The 27,868-nt window shown below is 38.3% G+C and overlaps 1 protein-coding gene across 1 annotated transcript in view; it reads left to right on the top strand.

The window, feature by feature from the left end:
• The window catches only part of SVEP1 (sushi, von Willebrand factor type A, EGF and pentraxin domain containing 1), a 188,856-nt gene that overhangs the window by 105,688 nt on the left and 55,300 nt on the right, over nt 1-27,868 (top strand). Inside the window, exons 15-27 of the mRNA XM_053566090.1 lie at nt 766-930; nt 1,485-1,718; nt 3,936-4,097; nt 5,941-6,102; nt 9,675-9,836; nt 10,171-10,262; nt 11,627-11,723; nt 13,312-13,425; nt 16,145-16,258; nt 17,028-17,229; nt 20,146-20,303; nt 21,126-21,327; nt 23,479-23,654. Of these exons, the coding sequence (XP_053422065.1) occupies nt 766-930; nt 1,485-1,718; nt 3,936-4,097; nt 5,941-6,102; nt 9,675-9,836; nt 10,171-10,262; nt 11,627-11,723; nt 13,312-13,425; nt 16,145-16,258; nt 17,028-17,229; nt 20,146-20,303; nt 21,126-21,327; nt 23,479-23,654 (2,040 nt within the window). The remainder of the gene's footprint in view (nt 1-765; nt 931-1,484; nt 1,719-3,935; nt 4,098-5,940; nt 6,103-9,674; nt 9,837-10,170; nt 10,263-11,626; nt 11,724-13,311; nt 13,426-16,144; nt 16,259-17,027; nt 17,230-20,145; nt 20,304-21,125; nt 21,328-23,478; nt 23,655-27,868) is intronic.

A 27,868-nucleotide genomic window follows, 5' to 3' on the forward strand; every position in this document is an offset into this window, starting at 1 on the left:
ACTTATGGCCCGGTGCCATGACTCACACCTGTAATCCTAGCAGTCTGGGAGGCCAAGGCCAGGGGATTACTTGAGCTCACGAGTTTGAGACCAGCCTGAGCCAGAGCGAGACCCTGTCTCTACTAAAAATAAAAAAACTAGACAGGCATAGTGGTACCTGTAGCCCCAGCTACTCGGGAGGCTGAGGCAAGAGGATCACTTGAGCCCAAGAGTTTGAGGTTCCTGTGAGCTGTGACACCACGGCACTCTACCCAGGTGACAGAGTGAGACTGTCTCAAAAAAGCATTTAATTTATATGTTACCTTTGAAAACTGTCTCACCTTGAAAATATGATACAGTTATCTTTAATAATCTTCACAAAAGTAAATCTGTCAATATACATTATGTTTATAAAGACAAAATTTAAAAAAAGAAAACTGGAGCAAGTCCTGAAAAGAAATACAAATTGATTAGAATTCTAGACCCATCCCCTATTTACCTCTGAGTTTAAACTATCAACTCAACTAAGATAGGATGGTGTAAATACCTAGGGATACCTGCATACAGACTTGTCTTTCTTCTTTTGATGCAATTCACTGGAAATCTAAGTTAAATGTGAAGCCCCCAAAATTACAGTGTAAGACTGTAGACCAACTTCTGTATGCTGTACTCTACAGGCAATTGAGGAAATGGTCAAGTATGATTTGATTGTGGTTTAATGTTAGGATCTAAAGCTGGCAAAGAAGCAACTGAACAATCATTTATTTCTCTGCCCCGACTGTCCAGGACCAGGTGGTTGGGGTGCAGCTAATAGGCTAGATTACTCCTATGATGACTTCTTGGATGCCGTGCAAGAAACACCCACAAGCATCCGCAAAGCCAGATCTTCACGGATTAAAAGAAGCGCCCCATTATCTGACCACAAAATTAAGTTAATTTTTAACATCACAGGTAAGGCTAACCTGTCTACACAAAAAAGTAATAATTATGTGAAATTCTTGGATAGTAATCAATTTCTCAAATCTCCCATGATTAGTAAACAACTCTGGAACTGAGAATTATAGGGACAGCACAATGAACTAAGTCTTGTCATTTTTTGCTATTAATATCGCAAAAAATATTTTAAATCTATTTTCCTGAAGGATATTTTATGGTTCTTACAGCAACAACAATCTGCTTTGTTCCTACCTTGGCAAAATGAACTAAGGCATGTTTTTAAAATGCAAGAATTTGCAGGGATTTAATATGCTGTGAATATAATGAAGAACTCCCCTAAATGGGGTGGCGATCCAGCACCCAAGAGAAGGATTCAGATAAAATGTTTTGTTCTTAATATTATCCATGCACTTAGTTGTTCAGTGAGTAGCGGTTGAATTTATTTTGAATTGATTTTTCCTGCAGGATTTTTTAACATGCCATTTCTATGCAGTAAAGACTAACTCCAAATGACTTCCTGAAACCCCAGGGGTCTGTGTTATGTTTTGTCTTGTTTTGTTTTATCTCAGCTAGTGTGCCATTACCTGATGAAAGAAACGATACCCTTGAATTGGAAAATCAGCAACGACTCATTAAGACATTGGAAACTATTACAAATCGACTGAAAAGGACCCTCAATAAAGAGCCCATGTATTCCTTTCAGCTTGCATCTGAAATGCTGGTAGCTGACACCAATTCACTAGAAACAGAAAAAGCTTTCCTCTTCTGCAGGCCCGGCTCAGTGCTGAGAGGACGCATGTGTGGTAAGACTTCTCTCTGCGATGAAAAATAGGTAGAGCCTATTGGGTCAAATAAGATGGGTAGAGCCACTGTACACCTATGAATGGATATTGAAATGAAAGGCTTGGCTGCTGTTGTGGGATTGTCATCATTACTATTTTGTCTCAAGAGTCACAGTAACCACTATTAGCTAGGACAAGAAATCTATTTCAGGTGGGGGATTCAAGTCCTATTTTTATTTATAGATCTTTGGACCTCATAGCTTTTGGCATCAGCTCCAATAATAATAACTAATACTTTCTGACCACTTCTGTATGCCAGCAGAGACCCCTCCTGTTTAATCCCGTTTGGCACCTTGGTGAGGTTCTGTTCTAATACGAACACCTTTTACAGGTGAGTAAAGCAAAACCAGAGAGGGGAGGAAGTTACCCAGTAACACCTGCACATTAAGACAGCAGATTCCCACCCAGGCAGTCAATGCCAGTCATAACTTTTTTTATTTTTTATTTTATTTTTTTTTTAATTTTTTCATAACTTTTTAAAATTGGTGTAAAATTCACATAACATAAAATTCAACATGGCGTTAAGTACATTTATGATGTTGTGTGACCATGACCTCTATTTCCAAAACATTTTCATCACGTTCAAAGGAGACCCTGTACCCGTGAAGCAGCCACTCCCCATTCTCCCTCCCAGCCGCTCAACTTTTAACCCTTATGCTATACCGCCATGATCTGGATCAATTCCAACCTGTTTCCTACAGAAATTGTCATTTACAGATAATGGGATCTTCTGAAACTGAACTCTGACCACTCAGCTAAGTGGAATGGCGTGAGCCTTGCCTTAATCTCTCTGTAGACAGGGGCTTTTGTGTCCTGTCCAGAAATTCTTCTATGCTTCCTTACACTATACCAAGAGCTCAGTTGGGTTTTTCATAGTGTGATAAATTCAGCCCATCAAAATCACATTAAAATTGTCATCATTCTACAGCCCACTCTTGCCTCTTTCCCACCTTGTGAGTAAAAATCAGGGATTGCCTCGACTGGTGTGGTCTTGAGACCACCTGTGTCACCATCACCAAAAATGCTTGTAAAATGCATCTTGTCTCGGGCCCCATTCCAGACCTAATGCATCTGACACATGGAAGGTAGGGTCTTGCAATCTGCATTTTTACTATTACCAAAGTAATTATTATATGCTTTTTTATCATTTTTATTTTTTGAGACAGAGTCTCACTCTGTCACCGTGGGTAGAGTGCCATGGCATCATAACTCACAGCAACCTTATACTCCTGGGCTTAAGTGATTCTCTAGCCTCAGCCTCCTGAGTAGCTGGGTCTATAGGTATAGAGTTTTTTCTTTTTCAGTAGAGACAGGATCTTTCTCGAGCTCAAGCAATCCACCCATCTCAGCCTCCCTGAGTGTTAGGATTACAGGCATGAGCCACTGCACCCTGCCCTATTACACGCTTTTAATAACTCAGGATCACCTAGTTACTAATTTCAAGTGTCTTCCCTGTAAGAATACTACGTTTGGTAACAGCCTTTTCAGTGAGTTTACTTCACATCTTAGCCTCAGAATTTCTGAGCCACTCCAAACCTACCAAACAGTAGACCAAATCTCCATAAAAAGAAGGTTCTAAAACTGGCCTGTTGCCTTGTGGCACTTAGTTCTGAGGATGCCTCAGACTTGCCTTCAGCAGATAATAATTCCTGCAAGCAGTGACGAGGTTCTGCTTACCAACTCTGTTTTGGTCATCTCCACTGGTGCCTATTTTTGTCCTGAGAAATGACACTGTCGTGGACAAGCAGTCAGTTTCATCAGGGGAAGCACTCCTAGAAACAACTAAGAAAACCATATCTCAAAGCCTCAAATTAACCTAAATGTTCACTATTTTATCCTTTTCTTCTGGCAGCTTTTTCTGCGTTAGCTGTGTATGTCTCACGATGATCTGGTTTATCATAACTTTAACCCACAATTTAAAACCCCTATCACATAAGCCCTTAACTGGTCAGTAAGAATTTGCATTTTCTCCAAAAAAGGAAACAATCTGTCATTGTTGGTTTCTGGATGTAACATCTCCGGAAGGCTTACCGTGTGAGTAAACGTCTGGCAGCAAAATTCAATCCATAAAAATTAGTGCCTGGAAGGAGGCTTCATTTTAATGTCTCAGGCATAAAAGAGCCTTGTGTTTCCTGGTTGCCATTTACAGCAGTTTCTTATTTGTTTGTTTTCTGACAGTCAATTGCCCTTTAGGAACCTATTTTTCTCTGGAACATTCTGTCTGTGAAAGCTGCCGGATGGGATCCTACCAAGATGAAGAAGGGCAACTTGAGTGCAAGCTTTGTCCCTCCGGGACTCACACCCAATATCTCCATTCAAGAAGCCTCTCCGAATGTAAAGGTAGTGGTTTAGTGGATGTTTTGACCAGAAGCAGCCTGAATCTTGTTTCCAGCTGAAGGGAAAGAAAGATTTCTTTTCTTCATCCACAGCTAGGTTCATGGGTTACTACCCTGTGTAGCAAAAGACAATTAACAAGAGAAAAGCATTCACATTTACTCAGTATAATGTTGACGTGACCTGGGAGCTTGCAGAAATGAAGAGGCCCCCCAGACAGGAAAGCCTCTGTAGGTTTATGCTAAATGTCATGAAGAAGTGGATAGTTCTTGAGAAGTGTGACTTGGCAAGACCTGTTTGTTCAGATTCTTCTCTGTGTTCTTGTGTCTTCAGAAATAAGAATATTCCTTTCCTGGGAGTATAGGGTGGGTAATTCTCACTGGAGGGGATCTGCCTCAGGGAAGATCAGAGAATTCTTCCTCAGTTTTATGACTAGCCCAAGGAGAAAAGTGCAGAAGTTCCTAGAGATCTTCCTTTTTCTGCAGTCTTCTCCTATGTTTTTCAGCTTAAAATTTTCACTATACCAATGTATCATATTTTGGGGCAGGATGTTTTCAACCCCTTCACGGTTCTGAATGGTAAATGGAATAAATAAGAGCACTGGTGAGAGCAATTTATTTATTTATTCTTTCTTTTGAATATAAAATATTATCTGAATGTTTCCTCCCCTTTAAAGAAGTCCATTCATTTTTATTTTGGAAATAGTCCATTGCTCTAAGTCAAACACCAATCTACATTCATCCATTAGCCTGGATATTTTTCTTGAATCTCCCATTAATTAGTGGGAAAACCTTTCATGACACTTAGCAATTATTGGATTGCTTTTTGTTAGAATAATATATAATAGAAAGCGATCAATTCTCCATTTACTTGGAAGTAAATAAATACAGGCACAAATGGCCATATTCGTGCTACTGAAACATTCAGTATCTTCAAAGACTTTTTACTGTTGTCGTCAATGAGATTTCCTAATGCAAACACTATCTTTCATAATTAGGGTTACCACAAGACATGCCTAAAATAAGGAATATCAAAATTGTGCCTCTTTGCCATTGTTGGGAATGCAGGGGTGGGTACTTAATGACAAATACAAACTCCAGGGCAATGCCAGGCAATTGGAAATGCCCTTAAACTGTCAGCAGTGCTGAAGATGAGAGTCATCTGGGGGTCAAAGGCAGGAAGAAAGGACAATGCCAGGAATCTGGCCCAAGTCCTGCTCTTTAGCAAACCAGATATGACTTTTAGGAAATTGCTTCACTTCTCTGGGCCTGAAGCTGAGGCTACTTTTATATTTTGCTCCCCTGCAACCCCAGATGAAGTGGCATCCCCACGCGGAAGAGCTACTACGGCCAGTTCTTATTTGGAACAACAATGGTGTCCAAGTAGTGATAGTTTAGAGTTTTGTTTCTGCCACTCAGGAGAACCGTGTCCATGCTGAGAACTTCTACATGAACCAATTCCTAGTGTGCAACTTGTTCTAATGACAGTGTCCTTCTGTGTGGTATATGTCTAACTTCATTCAGTAACTATGATTGAGCACTTTCTTTTTGTCAAACTCCGTGACAAATCATAATGGAAGTGCCTGGAAACAAGCCTGTGACTTAGTAGTGTATAGGAGTATGTGGGCTCCTGGGACTCAGTAGCGCGTGGGAGTACGTGGGCTCCTGGGACTCAGTTGTGTATAGAAGTATGTGGACTCCACAGCGTCTCTGCTTGGCTAACAGGAATAACAGTTCCCTGCGTCCCTGATTCTGTCCCGAATGAAAGTGTACAAAACCTTATCCCACACAGGGCTAAGTTTGCGCAGCTTAATATCATCATTATTAACCATATTACATTTTCGTTTTAGCTCAGTGTAAACAAGGCACCTATTCCTCCAACGGGCTTGAGACCTGCGAATCATGTCCACTGGGCACTTACCAGCCAGAATTTGGTTCCAGGAGCTGCCTCTTATGTCCAGAAAACACCTCGACTGTGAAAAGAGGAGCTGTGGACATTTCTGCTTGTGGAGGTTACCAAAGCCTTAGACTTTGATATTTCTTTAAACTTCGTAGGTTCTGTTCATGGAGGAGTGGAATATTTTCAGCAAAGCCTTATGTCTACTATATGTAAAAAATGTACATAGCTGTCTCATCATGGACAGTTCTTTTTTATTCAGCCAGTGAGTATAGAAGTATAAATGCCTGCAATGTAAACACGGGATAAGACAAAAGAAGTTTAAGACTTAGTCCCAGGTTCCAACCCCATGTGGCTGCTTGGAATGGTAGAGATACCTCTAAATTAGGGATTTATTTTTTTTTTATTTATAAAATGAGATTCTGTCTAAAGTCCCTTGAAATTCTAAAAATACATTATTCTATAAATTAGGACATTTCATTCCCTGCAAGTTGAAGGTTTTCAGGAGCAGTTAACCACTCTGGGTGCACATTAGAATCGTCTTCATGAAAAAAAAATAAAAAAATAAAAAAAAAGAATCGTCTTCATGTTTACATGAGTATTTTTACAATTCTGAAAGCCATCCTAACCCTCACAGATTCTGATTTAATTTGTCTGAGGTTGAGGCTGGGCATTGGTTTCCTTTTTAAATTTCCCCAGGTGATTTCCACAGTAACAAGGAAAGTGGAGAGTCACTAATTTTATTTCTCAAATGTCAGCCTAGAGGAGGTTGTAAGATTGCTGGATCCCACCCCCAGAGTTTTTGATTCAGCAAGTCTGGGGAGGGGGGTCTGAGAACTTGAATTTCTAACAGGTTTTCAGGTAGTACTGATTCTACTGGAACCTGTTGTTTTATAGAAATAAAAATATTAGAATTCCAATTTTTAAATAGTTCTAACTAACATCCCTGCTGAATATAGTTTTACTAACAAAATACTCATGAAGATGTTAACAAAAACAAAAGATGAAAACTTAGAAGGACAATGAAACTAGGACTGATGATCAAGGTCAATTTACTGCCAGGAACTAAAAAAAAAAAAAAAATCCCAACTCCTGTACTGTATGAAGTCAATGGAACAGGATTAAAAATAAAAACTTGTTGGCCTATCTCTGCTACCTCACTAGAGACAGAATGAACAGGCCTGACTGAAAGGTGATTTTTTTTTTTTTTATAATGTGTATCCCCCACCCTGATTCTCTATACTCATTTAGAAAACTAAGATCTATAGCAACTGAAAAACTAAAAAGCTATTCTATTGTTAAATGAGTGATGGTTTTAAGCCAATCTGCCGGTTCCCACTTCTCTCAAGATACAAAGAGACACATATACCTCCTCGGTCCTTGGACCCCAGCCATACTTACTATGGAAATGGAGAGTCCTAGAAAACAAGAGCTTGGGAAGTTTATGTGTGGGGGCGGGGAGGGGTGTACCCAGCATTGCATCTTGGGAGATGTAGTCCTTATAAGTTAAGTGCATTGGGAGAAAGGAATCAGGGGAAACATACTCTGAACTAAAGGTTTGTGTAATATGTACCCCTATCTGTTTAAATGATTTCAGTCTAGTGGGATCAAGGTAGATAAACATCTGTGAGACCTGAGAAATTAGATGAGTAGTATTCATCAACACAATGTTTCACTGAAGAGTTGAGACCAAAATTTAACTGGAGCCTAATTGAAACTCATAAGCCGTGTTTGTTGTGTAATACCAGCTTTTTTTTTTTTTTTTGTAGAGACAGAGTTTCACTTTTTCGCCCTTGGTAGAGTGCCATGGCATCACACAGCTCACAGCAACCTCCAACTCCTGGGCTTAAGCGATTCTCTTGCCTCAGCCTCCCAAGTAGCTGGGACTACAGGCGCCCGCCACAACGCCCGGCTATTTTTTGGTTGCAGTTCAGCCGGGGCTGGGTTTGAACGTGCCACCCTCGGTATATGGGGCCGGCGCCTTACCAACTGAGCTACAGGCACCGCCCAATACCAGCTTTTTAAAATTAAAAGTCAAGCGAGCCTTCACAGTATGGTTAAAATATATCCCCTAGAGACACTTTTATTTTATCAACATACAAACTAATTTTGGAACAAAGTCTGCAGTAAAAAATTCTCTCTTGCTTTCCTCCAACCACGAAAGCAAATAGGATTTTTACAGTGAAACAAGTTCATATCCAATGATTTTTTTCACCTTTCTAAATAAGTCTTGAGGTTTGTCGAATACTGAATTATTGTAATTAAGCAGCTATGATTCCCAGATAGTTTCTAAACTTATGGCCCATTTCTGCTAATTTTCCTAGCATGAGTTTAACCACATTCTGCATGTAAATAAGGGGGAACTTCCAGTATGTAATTGCTTAGATTGAGTTAATAATGGATGTTATACGTTTTAGTATAATGTTTTAATTACATATTTGTTGTTTTTTTAAGTATTTTTAGATATACTGAACCAAAAAAGAAAACATCAGTAAAATTCCAAAACTAGTAATTAACTATGTAGTATAAATTCTCTGTCCAAAAAAATGATAAAAATGGAAATTGATAATAAAGGCTTAAGCAAACAAATATATATTCCAAACATTTAGACATTTTAAGCCCTGCTTCAAAAACAAATTGAGTCAAAAATTCAAATTATAATTTATGTTATTTAGAAAATAGCAATGTAAATATTAATTATCAAACTACTGTGATTTAGCTAAAGTTATTTCCATAGGAAAATTCATTGCCTTACAATATTATATTATTAATTAAGAATGAATAAAAATCATTTGTCCAATGAGACAAAATTATAGACAAAACATAAACTAGCAAAAATATTTGCTCTATGTCAAAGGATTTATATTCTTAATATATAAAATAATTATGAAAGGTCTGCAATAAATAATAATTACACAGACAAAATAATATTTTCTAATAAGTATTTTTAAAAGCAACTTCATTTCTTATCAAAATGCAAATTGAAATAACTGAAATTCCATTTTCATCTTCAAATTGAAAAAAAAATTTAAGCAATTATTCTTTATACTGAAGAGCAAGCAGAGAGAAGAATTATTTCATACACTGCTTATGGGAATGTAAATTGGAACTACCTTTTTTAAAGGTATAATTTTTTAAAATATAATTCAGTGTTATACTCTGTATAACCAATGTCTTTCATTTTTTTCATATCTTTAGACTTAAATATTCAACTACTTAAATTCAACTGTTCATATTCAGCTATTATCCCAAGATCCTATACACAAAGATTTATGTAGAAAATTTTATTTCAGCGTAATTTACAATAGCAAGCAAGCAGAAACAACCTGAATATCCAAAAGTGAGGAAAATGTTAGATCAATTATAGTCTGTCAATGGGATGCAATATTTTTTATTTATTAAAATCTGTGTTATTTAATGATCTGGGGGATGATTTGGGAAATGCTTGTGCTATAATGTTAAGTGGAAAAATCAGAATACAAAATTATATAGCCAGTTCTAATCCTTATTAAGTCATTATATATTAGTAAAGATGGGGGAAACCTACAATAATTTACATGAGTGCCAAGATGGTTTGGGTACTAAATAAGTGGAGGGGATTGTGTAAGTTCACAAAGGTTAAGGCACTTCTTTTAAACGTAGGGTATGCAGCTTTCTGTGTACAAAGCACGTGTTTTTACTTTGCAGTACCTTGTCCGGTGGGAGAATTCTCACGTTCTGGGTTAATGCCCTGTTATCCATGTCCTCAAGACTACTACCAGCCTAATCCAGGGAAGTCTTTCTGCCTGTCTTGTCCCTTTTATGGAACTACCACAATCACTGGTGCCAGATCCATCACAGATTGTTCAAGTAAGATGCTACTTCATTTCTTACGTAACCCCATGTTGAAGACTTGTCTTTGTGGTACCTTCAGTTTTGAATATTAGACTTGTTAAATTGTTCTTTAGATACCTGTTAATGGCAGTGTCTTAAAGAGTCTTCTTTGGAAAACATTGAGCTTGATAATGTCCAGATTTCATTCTAAGGATCTAGGATTTAATGATGTGTGCCCTCCATCTCTATGTTCTCTATTTTAATGTGGCTTTACCCTCTCTGACAGCTGGAATCTTGACCATAGTATTTCATGTAGCCTACTTATTGGCAGTAGCCACCACCACTGACTTTCTGTTTATTAATTTATTAGGTTTTAGCTCAACTTTCTCAGCAGCAGAGGAAAGTGTAGTGCCCCTGGCCTCTCTTGGGCATATTGAAAAGAAGTATGAAGTCAGCAGTCAGGCAAGTCTGTTTTGTATAAAATTTTCTCTAGTAGAATGCTTAGAAAAAACTTGGTCATTTTACATGTCACACAGAGGAAAACTACCGGGATTGAAACTTTATCAAGACTTGTGAATAATTGTGTTTACTGATAAATCCTATTAAGAACTTCCCAAAAATGCAACATTTCATTTTTTAAGTACCCAAAGTAGAAGTTTTTCCCAGAGATGTCGGGCAATGAGAATGAGTAGATATGGAAGTCTTTTGATTCACTAATAATTACCTCTTCCCACAAACCAGACCCATCATTTGAGCAAGGGTATTTGGTTTCACCCAATGCCTTTTCTGATTCACAGAAAGTGTTACTCAACTTACATGAGAATTATTTAAATTTATTTTCCAACAAAAAAATAATAATAATTTCTTTGGATAAGGTCTGAGTTTAAAACATTAAGAAACGTAACTCATAAACATAACTAAACCATTTGCTTTTCTTTTTTTTTTTCTAGAAGACTAGTTGTTAAGTCTGATTATTTTGGTAGATTCAGCCATTATTCTGGATTCACCTTGCCCAATGTCATTTTTAATATTTTTAAGGGGTTATTTTTTTTATTTCAATTTCCTACAGTTTAGTCCAAACACAATGCCTTGTTAGGACTTTGTAAGTCACTTTTGAAACTGAGCCTAGTGGACATCTTAATAGAAATTTGCAGGAATTCCTACAGCAGTGACTCTCAAACCTGGAGGCATAATAGAATCCTCTGGCTAGCTTTTTAAAAAATAATAACATACAGATTTCACTTCCAGAGATTCTGGTCTAGTTGGTCTGTGTCGGGGCCCCGTCCTTAGTATTACATATATTTTTTAAACATTTCAAATGGATTCTAATGGGCAACCAGCATTAGAAACACTACTCGGTTTACCAGAACATCACTTGATAATACCAATTCTGCATGTATTTACTTACAAGTGGGAATTGAGTGAGGTATATGTATGTGGAGTAATGGATGCTGAAACCTAAAAGGGTGGGAGGGAGTGAAGGATAAAAATCGATCTATAGGGTGCAATATATTCCATTCTGGTGTTGGGTACACTGAAAGCCCTGACTTCAACATTATACAATTCATTCATATAACAAAAAGAAAAAATAATACTTGTACCATCTAAATGTATTAAAATAAAAAGAAAGAACAAACATATTGTTTGTGACCATATTTGGCACCCACCAATGCTATTCAGGCCACCGTCTCGCTAGCTTGAGTGAACATACGTAGAAATAGAGATCAGTCATCTAATGTTGCAAACTTTCTAACACCCTAGTCAAGATTGCTTTGAAATGAATGGACTGCTTTGTCTTTGATAGGTTTCTTTTCTGCTTCTGGTAGGTTTTCCATGAATGCTTCTTAAACCCTTGCCACAATAGTGGCACCTGCCAACAACTTGGGCGTGGCTATGTTTGTCTCTGTCCACCTGGATATGCAGGTAACTTAGAGGAATGAAAACAACATATTTTGCATGAAATATGTTGTGACTTGCAATATTAAACTTTAGTATATTAAGTAAATGCTGTAAGATACATAAGAGCACACAAATGCACCAAATTTTAGTTAAACCAAAAGGCAAAAACACAAAAACAGCAAAAAAACAATTCGTACCTCACAAATGACTTTCTCTTTGCACGTTTTGGAGGAATAATAAAAACATCATCTTCTTTATGAAAAATTCACATCATAATTCACAATTTAAATTGGAATACAGTACCAGGGGCCATGGCCAGGATGGTTTCAGCCTATCACAAATTAAATGCATAACATTCAACATGGAACAGATTATCCAACGTAAACAAATATCTTTAAACAAACTCCCAATTCTCTTCATTCACTGCCCACTAACAGAAGTTCTTGTGAATAACTAAGATTTGTTACATTGTTTTTCTCTTTCTAAAGACTATGCTTAGAAAAGCAATATGGCTTTGGACTTGATTATGTAGGAATTGTGTAAGAATTATGAATTGTGTTAAGAATTTTGTTTGTTTTGTTCACATTCTAGTTGAATCCAAAACATAGTTTTTGAAGAAAAATACCTTCAAGTTGCAATTAATTTAAAATAATTCTCTGTTCTCTTCTAGACCAGTTTTTTTTTTGTAATTGTTGCAACCAATTTGAAAGTTTTTAATGAGAGAAATGATAATTAAGTAAAGGAATTCACCACAAACTAAGCAAAGGAAAATTAGGAAAAAAATAAGGGTGATAAAGAATATTGACATTCTAATTTATTATAGCTGGAGTGTGTGTGTGTGAACTTTCATAAAATTTTTTGTCCTGACATTTCATAAGAAATAATTGTCCTTGTCCAAGAATTCTACAAATAAGTGGTGGTTGAGAGAGGGCATAGTAAAAGACGGTGAATCTCAAACACTGGTGTGCATCTGGAGGCTTATTATGGCAAGCACTAATGTGATTCAGGGCACAATCTAGCTAGCTTGAGTGAACTTACTCAGAAAGAGAGATTCACAATTTTTGATTGAATAGGTGTGGGGTCTGGCCTGAGAATTCGCATTTCTGTCATGATCCCATAATGCTGCTCCTAGTGGTGAGGGCCCCTGGAACAGAGGGAGAAGGAGAGTTTCCAGAGAGCTGGCCCGTGGAAAGCCTGCGTGCCTCCTACGGGGAGATGCAGCGCACTGTGGGGCACTAGGCATGGGAGCTGACATCGGTCAGAAGTTAACCCCACCTCTACCCCTCTGCCGGGGGACCTCGGTACCAAGTAGATGTGACACTATATTTTATTTTTAGAATGAATGTAATTCCTGGTTCCATGTCATGCTTCCAGGGCCCTTGCCCGGATCTTTTGCTGTCTTGTATCCTTATATATTAAATCTACTTAAAAAGAGGGTAGTGCCTTCATTAACTATTTAATAGATGGTAGCAAGTAGTGAATTGTACCCTTTTCTTCACCACTCCCCCCATATAAATCCAGCTTATTGAGATCATTACCTACAAATGCCTGTGGTTCTGTTTCTGTTAATGCCTCTCCCGGGTTGTCCCCCGGTGCTCGGTTTGCATTTTAGGCTTGAAGTGTGAGACAGACGTGGATGAGTGCAGCTCCCGGCCCTGCCTCCATGGCGGCATCTGTAAAGACCGAGTTGGGGAATTCTTCTGTGAGTGCCCATCGGGTTACACAGGTGAGGGCGACGTGTCTTCTGTTTGCAGTGTCAACCTGAGAATTACTAAAATTTCTTTGCTGAGGTAAATTTGGATTATATCTTTAGGGTACATTTATAGGGTATTATACATATGCTGAAGGCATGTTTTCTAACATTATTTATGTGCATTGGGAAAGTGTCATTTTCAATTATTCTGTTCCACAAAAAGAATAAGTTAATAATTTGGCAATAGGAAATTGCTTGAGGTGTATAAAACCTCTGGCAGACTTGTTCCCATCTTTCCCAGCCAGATGTGTCACCTTGGACAAGCCATTTAACGTCTTTAAACCTATTTTTTTCACATTTAAAACTAGCGGGCAGGAAATGAGAGGAAATATGGAAAGCCTAGTACACACAAATCTGGGTTCTCTTCAAGCTAGAATTGTACAAGTGTATGAGTATGAAGTGTTTGCTTGCTTATTTCTATGGTTGTGTGTGTGTATATGCACTTATCACTAACTGGAAGTAAGGCACTTATATCCTTGAAATTGGTGCGGGCCGCTATGCCTCTCCTTTTAACTTAAATGAATACATATATTTAAGTATGTATTTAGGTCAGAGAGTTGGAGCTTCCAACACCCACTAGCCAAGTAATAATTCAGAAACATTGATCTTGTTCTAAATTACCCTGTTCAATCCAATTTTTCTCATGACAACAATGATAACATAATATTTTAAAATAGAAATTATTTACTATTTTATAAATAGTAATACTCTTACATTATTATTATGGAGAGCACTCAGTACAGTTAGGTACAGTATCATCCAGCACTGTACCTAACTCAGAATATCATTATATATTAAAAATGTATCTAAATATATATTTTTAATACACATGGGTATATCATTTCCTATAATTTAGTAAGTTCAGCAATATCAATGTAACCATTTCAAAGAAAACATATTCTAATAGGTTTACAATCTAAAAACAATCATCATAAAGAAGTAAAAATGTTGGCAGTGTCCGTATCTCAGTGGTTAGGGCACTGGCCACATACACCGAGGCTGGTGGATTTGAACCCAGCCGAGGCCTGGTAAGCAACAATGACAACTGCAACAAAAAACATAGCTGGGCATTGTGGCAGGTGCCTATAGTCCCAGCTACTTGGGAGGCTGAGGCAAGAGAAACGCTTAAACCCAAGAGTTTGAGGTTGCTGTGAGCTGTGACACCACGGCACTCTACCCAGGACAACAGCTTGAGACTCTGTCTCAAAAAAAAAAAAAAAGAAAAGAAAAGAAAAAGAAAATGTTTAACATCATAATTTATGGCAGTAATCATTTGAACCAGTTCTTACATTTTCTCTTCATGAACTCTATGCAATAGTGAGAACCCCTGTCCTACAGAGAACTACACTGAGTTCATACCTGTGTGTGTCTGCAGACCACATAGTGTATGAAAATGCTGCACCTCTGCCATACATCTCTTTCTTCATCTAAAATTCCAAATCTCATGTTAGTGACACCTAAAGTTGAACCTAGTAAAAACGTGTGACCAGAATGGCAGACACATACTATGAGAAAAATAAATCCAAACTTCTAAATTAAAAAATATGTATTTCCTAGACATTAAATGTGTTGTGCTATTCACTAGAATTAAGTGTAGTGTATGGATTTACTATGAAAAACAAAAAATGGTCAGTATGGTCCTTATGAAAGTGCAGGTATGTTGTTAAATTCACTACTCTCAAAACTGACTTGCTGGTGAAACTTTCTTTTAGCATATTTTCATGTTGTTAAGACATGTAAATTATTAGATACCTGTTAGATAAATTCATCAGTTAATAATTTATACATCCTAAACTCTTCAGCCCATAGAGTCTTTGTACCTACGTACTTGAATTTGAAGATTTATGGTGCTAGTCTAGGCTCATTTCTGCGCTTGTCCTTGGTAATATCACAGACCTCTCTCAATCTCTAGATGTGTAAAACAAGGGATATGAATGACATCAGTGATTCTCAAATTATGTTCACAGAGGACATGGGACAGCTACACAGAAATTTAGCTGTGTTTTCTCACTTTGCATAACAAAATAAGTCATTTTCTTTATTCAATATATTTCTATAATAATTTCTGCCAGCTTTGTAACTGTTACCTCTTAACAGTACAAGAAATAAATGCAACAAAGGATGAACAACTTACAAATAACATGTGAAACATTTTTAAACAAAATCTGAAACATTTTATTTATTTATTTATTTATTTTTTGCAGTTTCTGGCCTGGGCTGGGTTTGAACCCACCACCTCTGGCATATGGGACTGGCGCCCTACCCCTTTGAGCCACAGGCGCCACCCCAAAATCTGAAACATTTTTAAACAAAATCACACTTATCTTTTTTTTTTTTTTTTATTGTTGGGGATTCATTGAGGGTACAATAAGCCAGTTACACTGATTGCAATTGTTAGGTAAAGTCCCTCTTGCAATCATGTCTTGCCCCCATAAAGTCACACTTATCTTTTTAATTAAAAAAAAATAAGGTGGGATATTCATGCTTTTGGTTTCCATTGTCAAGTTTCTTGCTAGAAAATGTCTGCAGTTCGAAGAATGAAAGAAAACATTTTATTTCAATGTATTTGGTACAGAGCAAAACTTTTCACAAACATGCCAGCTATAATTTCCAATTGCTTGCTTGAAAACTTTGGGTCTTAAAGTTCTTTCAGGTTTTTCTCCAGATCAAAGGTTCTGTGATTTATTTGCAGGTCGACTGTGTGAAGAAAATATAAATGAGTGTAGCTCTAGTCCTTGTTTAAATAAAGGCAGCTGTGTCGATGGCGTGGCCGGCTACCACTGCACGTGTGTGAAAGGCTATACAGGTAAGATGTTTTGAAATCGTGTAAAGCACCACAAGCTAGTATATTTTCTAATATATATTAATGTTATTTTCAGATTTTATGACTGTTTTATGATTATAAAAGAAATTCCTTATAAGAGAAAGTCCTCATTATTATTATTATTTTTTTTTAGTAAATACATGCTAAGGTGTTTGGGAGAAAAGAGCATAGATCTGCAATTTCCCCTAAGACAGCTCAGAAAAGTGTATGTCCTGTGTGTGTGTGTGTGTGTGTGTGTGTGTGTGTGTGTGTGTGTGTGCGCGCGCGCGCACATGTATACATTACAATAAACTTTAAAGAGGGAACTAAAGATAAATCATGTAAGATCATATTACAAATGGGGGCAAAGTAAAATGATTTAAAAATGTAGACTTAATTGATACAGAGGAAGTCCAAGGAGGACCATGGCCAGTGAAGGAAAGAGACAAGGTCAAAGAAACAGAGGAAAGTTTTGAATGAGCTTTTTTGTTATCATTGTAACATTATCTCAATTCGCTTCACATTACTAGTGCTTAGTTTCTGAAAGAAATAAGATTTTTTACAAAAGCAGATGATCAAAAACACAGTCCTAAAATGACTCACAAAAGCCAGAGCTCCTTAAGGAATGGATCTCGAGCCAAACTGATAGGCCACTAACTCCCCAGCTTCCATGCCAGGTCTTGAGAAGTGGCATTCAGCAGGAGCTCAACACTTGGATCGCAGTTTTCTCCGCGAGTTAATCACGTGGGTTCTCTCTCTTTCTCATCCTCAGGCCTGCACTGTGAGACAGAAGTTAATGAGTGCCAGTCAAGCCCATGCTTACACAATGCAGTCTGCGAAGACCAAGTTGGGGGATTCCTGTGCAAATGCCCAGCTGGATTTTTGGGTACCCTGTGCGAAAAAAACATTGATGAGTGTCTCAGCCAGCCATGCAAAAATGGAGCTACTTGTAAAGATGGTGCCAATAGCTTCAGGTAAAACACTAAGTCTGATTCTTTACATGGTTTTTATTTTCTAAACTACTCAGTCATTCTGCAGCCTTTCTAGAGCGTTGCTTCAATCTCAAGTCACCTGTTCTCTAATGCCCAGGGTAGGCTGCAGTAGAATCTCTACACCACCTGAGGTTCTGTTTCACTAACCCCAGAGTAGAGCCTATCATTTTAAAATAGGCAGCTTGGTATAGTTTAAGTTTTCCAATGATTCTGTTGATTTGGGAAGCAGTATTCTATACTTGGGAAGTCATAAATGGAAATGCAATTATGCAGAAGCAAATGCAAAAGAAAAAAACACATTTTAACAATACTTGCTATTTCAGCTGAAGTTTTTACACTAGGTGACATCAAAATGGAACGTGCAATTACACCATCACAGTGCCTGTCTATATTACTATGTTCATTCCATGGTTTTTAAACATTTTTTGGGGGGGGGGTTGGTAAACCTTAAGTGAAGAAGTCTAACATGAGTGTAAATAATAATGATAAAAGCTAAGCTTTGGTGTCTGAAAATAGCATTTAAAGGTAAGAAAGACGTTTTTAGAACACAGTTTGAAAATCACCCCTCTCTCATCATCATTATCAAGATTGCCCTGCCCATTCCTTGCAGGAGATCATGGAAGGAAGTTTCTCAGCAGTACAGAAGACAGATTTCTCTTGTTCGTGAAATCTTAAGAAACTTTACCATCCTTAACACACTGCTGGGTTCACTAGAGTTAAAAGGAGAAAAAGTCTCCACCTGGTGCAACATGTTCCAATCCTCTTCTGGTTCAGCCCCCTCAGCCCCCAGCCTTCTACAAATAGCCACAGCACCATCCAGAGAAATAGGAGAGTGATTCTGCCAAGGAGGCTTTTACCCTGATGTGGAAATAAGGTCTTATCAGTGGAGCATCATCTTCTCACAGGTGCCTTCCGTGTTCTGGCACATAGTACCGAACCATAGGCAATGAGAAATTTCCAGATGAACAAGAATTTTAAATTCTCCTTGGTGTGCAAAACATTTGATGAATGCTAAATTTGTCTAGATACTAACTAGAGGAAAGGTGAAGGTAAACTCTTCTACTTCAAAAGGAATGTAGGTTGTTAACAAAGAGAGCCTGTTGCACAGACAGGATGTGGTAATATTATAGTGATAGCAACCACAGCAGGATAAAGGTGAGCGAAAGTCTAGCCAAAATAGATTAACCATTAAATGCAGAGGCCCAGTAAAGTTCCCCCAGTTCAAACTGAGATTTTCTTTCAAACTCCCCCAAACCGCTTACTAACATTAGTCACCGCTAGATCAATATCAAAGATGTCCATATGAATGTGCTAGTAACAGTAATATTAACTAGCATTTCTTGGGCAGGCTCTATTTAATTACAAAATATTTTAGTCATACAGAAACTTAAAAATAATAAAAGTCTGACACTCATCACTGTGATTATCAAACCTTTACATTAATATTTTGCCATATTTGATTTATAACTTTTGTTTTAAAGAAGTGAGTTCTGGCTGGCCGCAGAGGCTCATACCTGTAATCCTAGCACTTTGGGAGGTCAAGATGGGAAAATTGCTTGAGGCTAGGAGTTTAAGACCAACCTGAGCAAGAGCAAGACCCCTTTTATACAAAAAGTAGGAGAATTAGCTGGGGGTGGTAACACATGCCTGTAGTCCCAGCTACTGGGGAGGCTGAAGCAGGAGGATCACTTGAGCTTAAGAATGTGAGGTTGGAAGGAGCCATGATGCTATTACACTCTAGCCTGGGTGACAGAGTGAGAAACAGGAAAGGAAATTTTTGTCTCCAAAAAATTAGAAGAAAGAAATAAGTTCTAAGAATGGGGTTGAATTTCTTCGAACACACACACTCACAGGCACACGCACACACGCACACACCCTCCTCTTCCTCGGTGGTAACCACTGCCCTGAAGTTTGTGTGTATCTTTCTCATGTGGTTTTATGGTTTACTACATATATAACTGCATGTACAGTATAGCATAGTTACATATTATAGGATTGGTATTATGCCATGCACATCCTTTCACAATTTGCTTTTTCTTCGCTCAACATTATTTTCAAGTATTATCACTGTGGATTCATTTGACTCTGGCTTATTCACTTTAAATGCTGCTTAGCATTCCCCATTCCATGACTGTGTCATGACTTATTCTCCCGTTCTCACATTTAGAATGATTCTGCTAGGCACATTTGTTTCACAGGTCCCTGTGCTCTCTGTACAGTACGCTCCTAGGGTGGATAATGAGAAATGGATCTAGGGCTCTGGGAATGTAAACTATCAATTTCTCTTGACACTGCAAATTATAGTTCTGCTCACTAGATAAGACTTGATATTTCACAACACCTTTGTCAACATCTGATGGTATCAGATATATTTTCCATTCTGATGGGTTTAAATGGTTTTTTCACACCACAGAGACTATATGGTATACTGATATGCTATATGGTTCAGAATCCCACTCGATCACTTCATAACAATAGGACTTAGGCAGATTATTTAACTTCTTTGACTCAGAGTTTAATTTATCTGTAAAATGAGAATAATACTAGTATTACCTCATTGTCACAAAAATTGGCTTAATATATAAAAGTCTTTAGAATAGCATCCGAACTTTTTGTATTTTTCCAGAAACTTCTGTGAGAAGAGAAACCACAGTGTGTGAATAATATTTCATCTGGACCAGAACTACTTTCTATTTTTGCACTACAACATTTCTAAGACATGTTGTCATGCATAAGTTTAATCTGATGAACTGGAAAAAATAGCAATTAAAACACTGTTTTGACGTGAAAACTGTGTTTTAGCAAAACTTTTTGAGACAAAGTTATTATTAATGGGAGACCTCCTCGATTGCCTTCCTGCAACAGTTCTAATAGTCACAACATTTTGTTTTCTTTCAGGTGCCAGTGTGCAGCAGGCTTCACAGGGTCACACTGTGAATTGAACATCAATGAGTGTCAGTCTAACCCATGTAGAAATCAGGCCACCTGTGTAGATGAATTCAACTCATACACTTGTAAATGTCGGCCAGGATTTTCAGGCAGCAGGTGTGAAACAGGTATATATCAACACAGTGTTATTAACAGCAATACTAAAAATAGTAACCTAATAACATTATCAACTTTTGCCTGCAGCAAGCACTGCCTACATGCCAAAAACTTTGGTAAGTACTTTCTTCTTAGTCAATCTTCACAGCCATCCAATAAACGAGGCACTATGATCCCCAATAGCACTGATGAGGAAATTGAAGCTTAGACATGGAAGGGGGAAATAAAGAAAACTGAATTTGGCAGAAGTCTTCACATTCCACACGTTTAGAAAGGACACTTTGATAAGCCTCTTGACTTAGGAGATGAGAGTCAATGCTCCACTACTTTCTCAGGAGGCGAGAATCTTTTAGCTATACGACTTTTGCTATATTGGCACTATGCAAATTTGGGGCAGAGCTGAATTGCTCAAAAAATGGGGACAAGCCAGAGCTCTGAGTAGGACCAAGTAGATATTGTCCCTGCAGCCCCTTCTCCTTCTCTCTGGTGACATCAGTTACCTTCTCTTTACTGAGTCATTCTCCTTAGCAGGCAGACATGCTTTATTATCTCCAGCTTTGATAAACATTCCAATTCCACCTCTTCTTCCAGCTGCTCCCTATTTCTCTGTTTCCATTCACTATTGAGTGCTATCTCATATACTTACTGATTATCTTATTTTAAAAAATGTAATACTTATTTTGCAAGTAATACGTATTTGATTTTGAAACTGCTTCTCAGATAATCGTATTCACTGAAATGAGCTTCTTTCACAACAGTACTTCTTTCCTGCTTGTTTACCTTAATATGCCTTGCAAGTGCCGTGGTCTGCACATGTTTCTTACTCATTGCAGAACAGTCTACGGGTTTTAACCTGGATTTTGAAGTTTCTGGAATCTATGGTTACGTCATGCTAGATGGTGTGCTTCCATCTCTCCAAGCCGTGACCTGTGCATTCTGGATGAAGTCCTCTGACACCACCAACTATGGAACACCAATCTCCTATGCACTGGAGAATGGCAGTGATAATACCCTCCTCCTGACTGATTACAATGGGTAAGCAGAAGTGTCAGAAAGACTGTGCTTAGTAGCTTATCCTGGCACCAAGTTAGAACTGACACTGGGGCTGGGGGGTGGGGGTTAGGGGTGCCAGGTGATTCAACAGAACAGCAGCATCACAAGGATAAAATAGAGCATCTGAACAAGGTCTATAAGAAGACAAAGTTTTAGTAATAACACTTCATACGTGTATTGCATATTGCTATTTACTGAGTATTTTCATATGTGTTACTTCGATTCATCTTCACAATGACCTGAGGAGTTAGTGTGCATTTCACAGGTAGCAAGATGAAGTTTCAGAAAGCCAGTCTGAATGATTTGGCCCAAATCCCAGACCTTGGAAGTGGGAGAGCTAATTCTCAAACTCTGACTCTAAAACCTCTAAAACTTATGTTCTTTCTTTTATAGCAATATAAAAGTGTTATAGTGTTAACATATTTTGGTGACATTATTGACCCATGAGAGACATGTTATTGAGTATAAATCAGTCTGCAAGCTCAGTGTACAAGATGACACTTTCTTATTTCTTTAGGATCAATTAATTTCAGCCCCAGGGTCCCATCCATTAGGGCTGTCAGAAGAGCCAACCTCAGTTATATCCAGAGTTTTGCTAAGGAGCCACAGACTAGAATAGGATTCCATGGTTGGTCATCTGTCCACACTACTTATCACTCAACCTTGCACTGATTCAGACTTTGCAATCCTTTCAAGACCACAGTGTTTTTCCACATGTAGAATCCTTGGCAAGACTTCAAGTTAGTACCTTCAATCTGGTTAGATTCTGTGATGCACCCACATGGCCTTTTCCTCTCAAATCCACCCAAACTGTTGGCCTGCTAATGAGCATGGTGCAGGTGTCAGAAACCTACTGATCTCTCTTTTCTCTCCTCAGTCCGAAGGAATCTCACTATTCTGGTGGAAATCTCCCCATTCGCAGAAATTATTCTTCTTAGTGGACTTGAGCTCTTGGGAAAAAAAAATCCAAAAAGTTTACAAGAATCCTATATTAAGGCAAAATATTTATAAAGAGATAACCTGTTACCTCCTTGAATACAGGATAAAAATGGGAAAAGGCAGAAAGAAAACAATATTGTACAAAATAGTTTTTATAAACATCTTAGTATAGGGTCTAAGAAGATACTGGGAGAGGTATTCAATGAATTTTTAATCTTCCTTCTTAACTTTCCCTAATCATTTCTTTTGCTCTCCAGTGGCTTTTGAAGATTTTTCACTTTAAGCTGCCTATTACATTTAATTCCCTAAGTGACATGGTTGGTGGGAAACGCTTTTGGTTGGCCATCCATGTTTAGTTCCAGGTTTTCTTTTCTTTGGATCAACAAACTTTGCCATTGGATTGCTTTGGCAACTCTCATAGTCTGTTCAGGCTGCTGTAACAGAACAGTACAGAGAGAGTGATTGCTTATAAACAACAAAAATGTATTGCTCACAGTTCTGGAGGCTGAGAAGTCCAAGATCAAGATGTCAGTAGATTTGTTGTCTGGTGAAGGCACACCTTCTGGTTCATAGAGGGTCCCTTCTTGCTGTGTCCTCACATGCTGAAGGGACAACTGGTCTGTTTCAGGTCTCTTACTGAGGGTTCCACCCCCGTGACCTAACCACCTCCCAAAGACCCCACCTCCCAATCACATGATCGATTAGGTTTCAACATATGGATTTTGAGGGGACATAAATATTGAGACCTTGGCAGCAACCATGAAATGCGCTTACTTTCTCTAAGACATCTGAAGTTTATTCTTGGTCTTAGGAAACTTACATTCTAGAGGAAAGAGGTCATTTCTGACATTTATACAACTTCTTGACTCACTCACTCCAAAACAGCCATTTGGTAAATTGTCTCGAATTGGAGTAACTTCTTTGGCTCATTCTAAGATTTTTTCTTACCCTTCAGTGCCTAAGGAACACAAACCAATGTACAGGGAGCTACAAAAATCTGTAATTAGTAACTCAAATATGCTTCTATGAAATATGACCAAACAGAGGGGGAAAAAAAGAGTAATAGGTTTACACAACGTACTTTACATACGCATGCAGAGAGAGAGAACAAGAAGAAAAATAGTAACGTGCCCCACAGAAAGGATTGCAACATACGACAAATGACTGTGTTCCCTGGAATCTGTCTCTCCACAGCTGGGTTCTTTATGTGAATGGCAAGGAAAAGATAACAGACTGTCCTGCAGTGAATGACGGCAGTTGGCATCATATTGCAATCACTTGGACGAGTTCCAATGGAGCCTGGAAAGTCTACATTGATGGGAAATTATCTGACGGTGGTGCTGGCCTCTCTGTTGGCTCCGCCATCCCTGGTATGTCTTAACAAAATGGATATAACTCTGTGAGACTCCAGAGGAGGTGGTGCTTAAATGAACATCAAAGTTTGCTAGCTTCGTTGTCCTTGGTTTCGAACAAAGAGAAACAGTTCTCTCTCTCATTTACTACCCTCTAGTTATCCTAACCATGAGTTATTAAAAGTTTTTTCCTAAATGAGCTGTGTACGACCCTCTGGATATGAAATGCCTTTGCGGACCTATATTAAGACTGCCAAGAAGCATGCTGAACTAACAGATGCCTGTAAAACTGTCTTCCAGTGGGGAGAATAATTAATAATTACTGATGGCTTTTGTTCGTTTGTTTTAGAGATTTTATTTTTGTTTTGTGATCACTATAGTAATACAAGCCGTACTACTGCTAATAGCTATTCATCTTTTCTACTCCTGTTCAAATAGAATGCAACCTCTCTTCTAAAAATACTTCTTAAAAAATACTCAGAGAGTTTTAGTTGGAAAAAATGCAAAAGTAATAGCTGACCCAGGGTTTGTAGTGTTGTACTTAGCAATGAGTTTGCTACATCTACAGAAGTATGTGTACATCACATTATTTTTCACTTTCCTCATTTGTTTCAGATATTAGGAAATGGTGCCTGGATAAAATAAACAAATAAAAAATGAATTAAAAGATTAGAAATTGACTAATATATTCTGGACTTAAGTTGTATGAAAGTAAGATAAGTGTCTTAATATATATAGTACAGAAAATACTAATATTTATAAAAATGTGATAAGGCTACCTTTGCAAACTTTCAAATCAGATCTTTATTTTACTTCTTAGAAATTATTGTCTGTGCATTATTTCACTTTCAATACTAAGAAAATCTATGGGGATCAAGCGAATGTTACTTGTTTGTGAATTTAAAGAATACATACTGAGCACCCACTAGGTGGGTCAGGCACTTATACAAGGCATTAGAAACCCAACAGCCAGCAAAAATCATGTGGTCCCTGCTCTCCAGAAGCTTTCAGAGTGGTGAGGAAAGGAGATACTAACCCCATAATCACACTAAATATTATGTAATTTCAAACTGAGGTCAGCATTATGAGTACCTCTAACCAAGGAGCTCATGTAGAATAAAGAATCAATGAGGACTTGGAGACATATCCTTGCTGAGTTCCCAGAAATGATCAGGAACTGCCTGATGGAGGGGGCTGGACCTTCTTGAAAGAGCTGAGAGAAGATGAATGCATCTGGAATGCAGGCTGGCCCAGGGAATGAGGGAATACAGGGCACACAGCTGGAGAGAGAAGTTGTGACCAAATCACAGAAAGCCTTGCAGGGCAGGTTAAGCATTAAGGTTTTCACCCTAAAATCAATAGGAAATCACTGGCAGGTTTTAACATGGCTGGGGTAGATGGTGAGAAGGAAAGGTCACGTAGAAAGAAGTAACAGGGCACATGGGAAAATCCCTAAACAGCAAAGATGTCTCTAACCAGAGCACGAAAGGGTGCCCTAGGGAAGGGGCATCACCGAGAGTTAAGAGCAGAACAGTAAGAAGCATCCTGTATGCTTCTCCTGGGAAGAAAACTCAGGGCAAATGAAAAACAGTAGAGAACCAGCTCTTCTTTAGCCAACCCTAGAGTAATTGAAGAGATGGACGAAACATATATACAGATCCTTGGATGTTTAGGAGCGTTTGCCACCTTCAATTTGGCCTACAAGGTGACCTGTTAGTGTTGAGGTTACAGGCCACCTCAAAGGGCAGCTCTAACTGGAGAGTCAGGGACATGCACATTTTGTTGGAGGAGAGGAGACAGAAGGAAGTTCAGGCAGCTCAGTAAATTTAGGTTAGCAAGAATGACTTAAAAAGAATGGACCAGGGAGATGAATTTGGAGAGGGAAAGAGAAACAAACTAGAAACATTAGACTAAGGTAAAATGGGAGTATCGGGAGATTAATATTAGGGCAATATCTAACTAGATGATTTTGATAAATAACTATTAATTAGTGTAAAATGCTATGTTCTATCATCCTTTGCTTCTTTGTAAAATACACTTGAACAGGAAGCCACTACAAAGACCAAAACTTCCTTTTAATTTCATTTACACCTAATTGACCTTTTAAAACAAATAACACTTGGACATACATTCACGAATGTTCTTGTCACAATGATCACATGAGCCTAACAGATGGCAGTTATTAATCATTTCTGAAGTGAGGAGACAGAGAGGCCCAGAAAAATTAAAAGACCCCCTCAAATTGCATTGCTGGAGTCTAACTCCTGAAACTTACAGTCGTACCTTTTCCTGGGCTCTTAATGTTTTCTACTTAGATTTTTCTATTAACACGTCACACATGGAGCAGGTATAGGACCGTTAGAAAATAAAGCACACAGAGTGTTGAAGGGGACCCACACTCACTTCCGTCCTAAAGGTATGGAAGCACACCTTTAGGATTTAATTCTTACTTGCATTTTGCTCATTCCGCTGCCTAGAAACTCTTCATATCCTCCTTCTCCATGAGATTAACTCTTCCTCATCAAGATCCGTGTCTGAATGCCTTCCCTGATCCCAGCCCTTCCCCACTGGACCTTTTTCTTTTGGCTCTTCTATCACCCTGCACACCTCTATGGCTGCATTAACTACACTATATCGAAAAGTATTTATGCATAAGGTCTGTCAGTTAAGTTCATGAACTCATCCTGAAAAAGTGCTACATTCTCATTGCCAACTATCACTATGGTCACCTTCAAAGTACTCCCCTTGGGAAGCTATGTACTGACACCAGTGCCTACTCTACCCTTCTAAGCAATTTGGAACTCTTTTTCTGGAATGACCATCAGAGTAGTTGTCATGTGCACACAAAAACATGCAAAAACAATAATGAACGCCACTCAACAAGTTATCGCCACAACACAGACACAGCTGTGACACACTGATATACCAAGGTTACAAAACCTTACTGAGTTGTTTGTACAATGCTGCCAAGGTGAGCACATGGTGTCAAGTTCAAGAACATAACTGTCAGATCTCATATATATTTTCCCTTAGCATGATAGTCTCTCAAGGGCACATAAACTTTTGTTCTATGTAAGCCCTATGCCTGATAATGTAGACAGCACGTTGTTTAGTACCTTCATAAAGATCTGGTCAGAAGAATGGGGAAGGGCATCTCAGGCAGAAGGAGCTCCGTGTGCAGAGGCAGAGGCAGAGAGCCGTGAGTGAGTTTTGTGTGGTGAGGAATGATTGGCATTTCCCCATAGCTATACCACAGGATATGTGGCAGAGAAACAGAGGAACATATCATAGAGGAAGAAGCTGAAATATAATATGGTGATGGGCTGTAACAAACTTGTTTATGTCCCCTCAAGGAATACACACTTTCTCCTCAATAAATTGAGAGTCAGTAAAGGTATTTCAACAGGAACTGGGATTATCCGGTGAAGCAGGGTAGTGGTTTCTTTTGGGGTTTAATTTAGTGTGTTGTGTTGTTCAACTACATCTTCTTTGGGTAGTGCGATTAAAGGTAATTTCAGTTTTATTCTTTATTTTTTTATATTTTCCTAATGAACATGTATTTTCTTTATGGTTAACAAAAGGAGTATCTATATCTTTAAAAAGAAAACAAACCTTGAGGGAAGAGTGAAAAGTCGATTGAAGGAACAAGAATATAAATCCAGAAAACACTTCACCGATAAGGGAGATGGTTGGCTGACCACAGCAGCAGGGCAGGTGGGATGAATTAGAGTCCATAAACGTGGCAGAGCTCCAATTGACAGCCTTAGTGGCTACCTTAGGCTGCTTGGCTTGGCATAAAAAGTTATATATATCATAGACTGGGTGGCTTAAATGATAGAAATCAAATTTTTTCATAGCTCTGGATGCTGGAAGTCTGAGATTGGGGTACCAGTATGGTTGGCTTCTGGTGAGGTTTCTCATCCTAGATTTCAGACCGTTGTCTTCTTACATGGCAGGAGAGAGGCAGCAAGCTGCCAGGGGTCTCTTTACAAGGGCACTAATCTCATCATGAGGGCCATCATGAGGACCTTCCTGACCTCATCTCAACTTAACTACCTTCCAAAGGCCCCATCTCCAAACCATCACAGCAGAGGTTAGGACTTCAATGTATGAATTCGAGGTTGATACAATTCATTCCATAGCAGTGACTGGCTTCAATTTGAGTGACCAGCATTACTTAAGAGTCTCTTACTAAGATAAAAACTCCAGCAAAATTTGGTGGTGGAAAGGGA

The sequence above is a fragment of the Nycticebus coucang genome, chromosome 2, assembly GCF_027406575.1.
Source record: "Nycticebus coucang isolate mNycCou1 chromosome 2, mNycCou1.pri, whole genome shotgun sequence".
Taxonomy (NCBI): domain Eukaryota; kingdom Metazoa; phylum Chordata; class Mammalia; order Primates; family Lorisidae; genus Nycticebus; species Nycticebus coucang.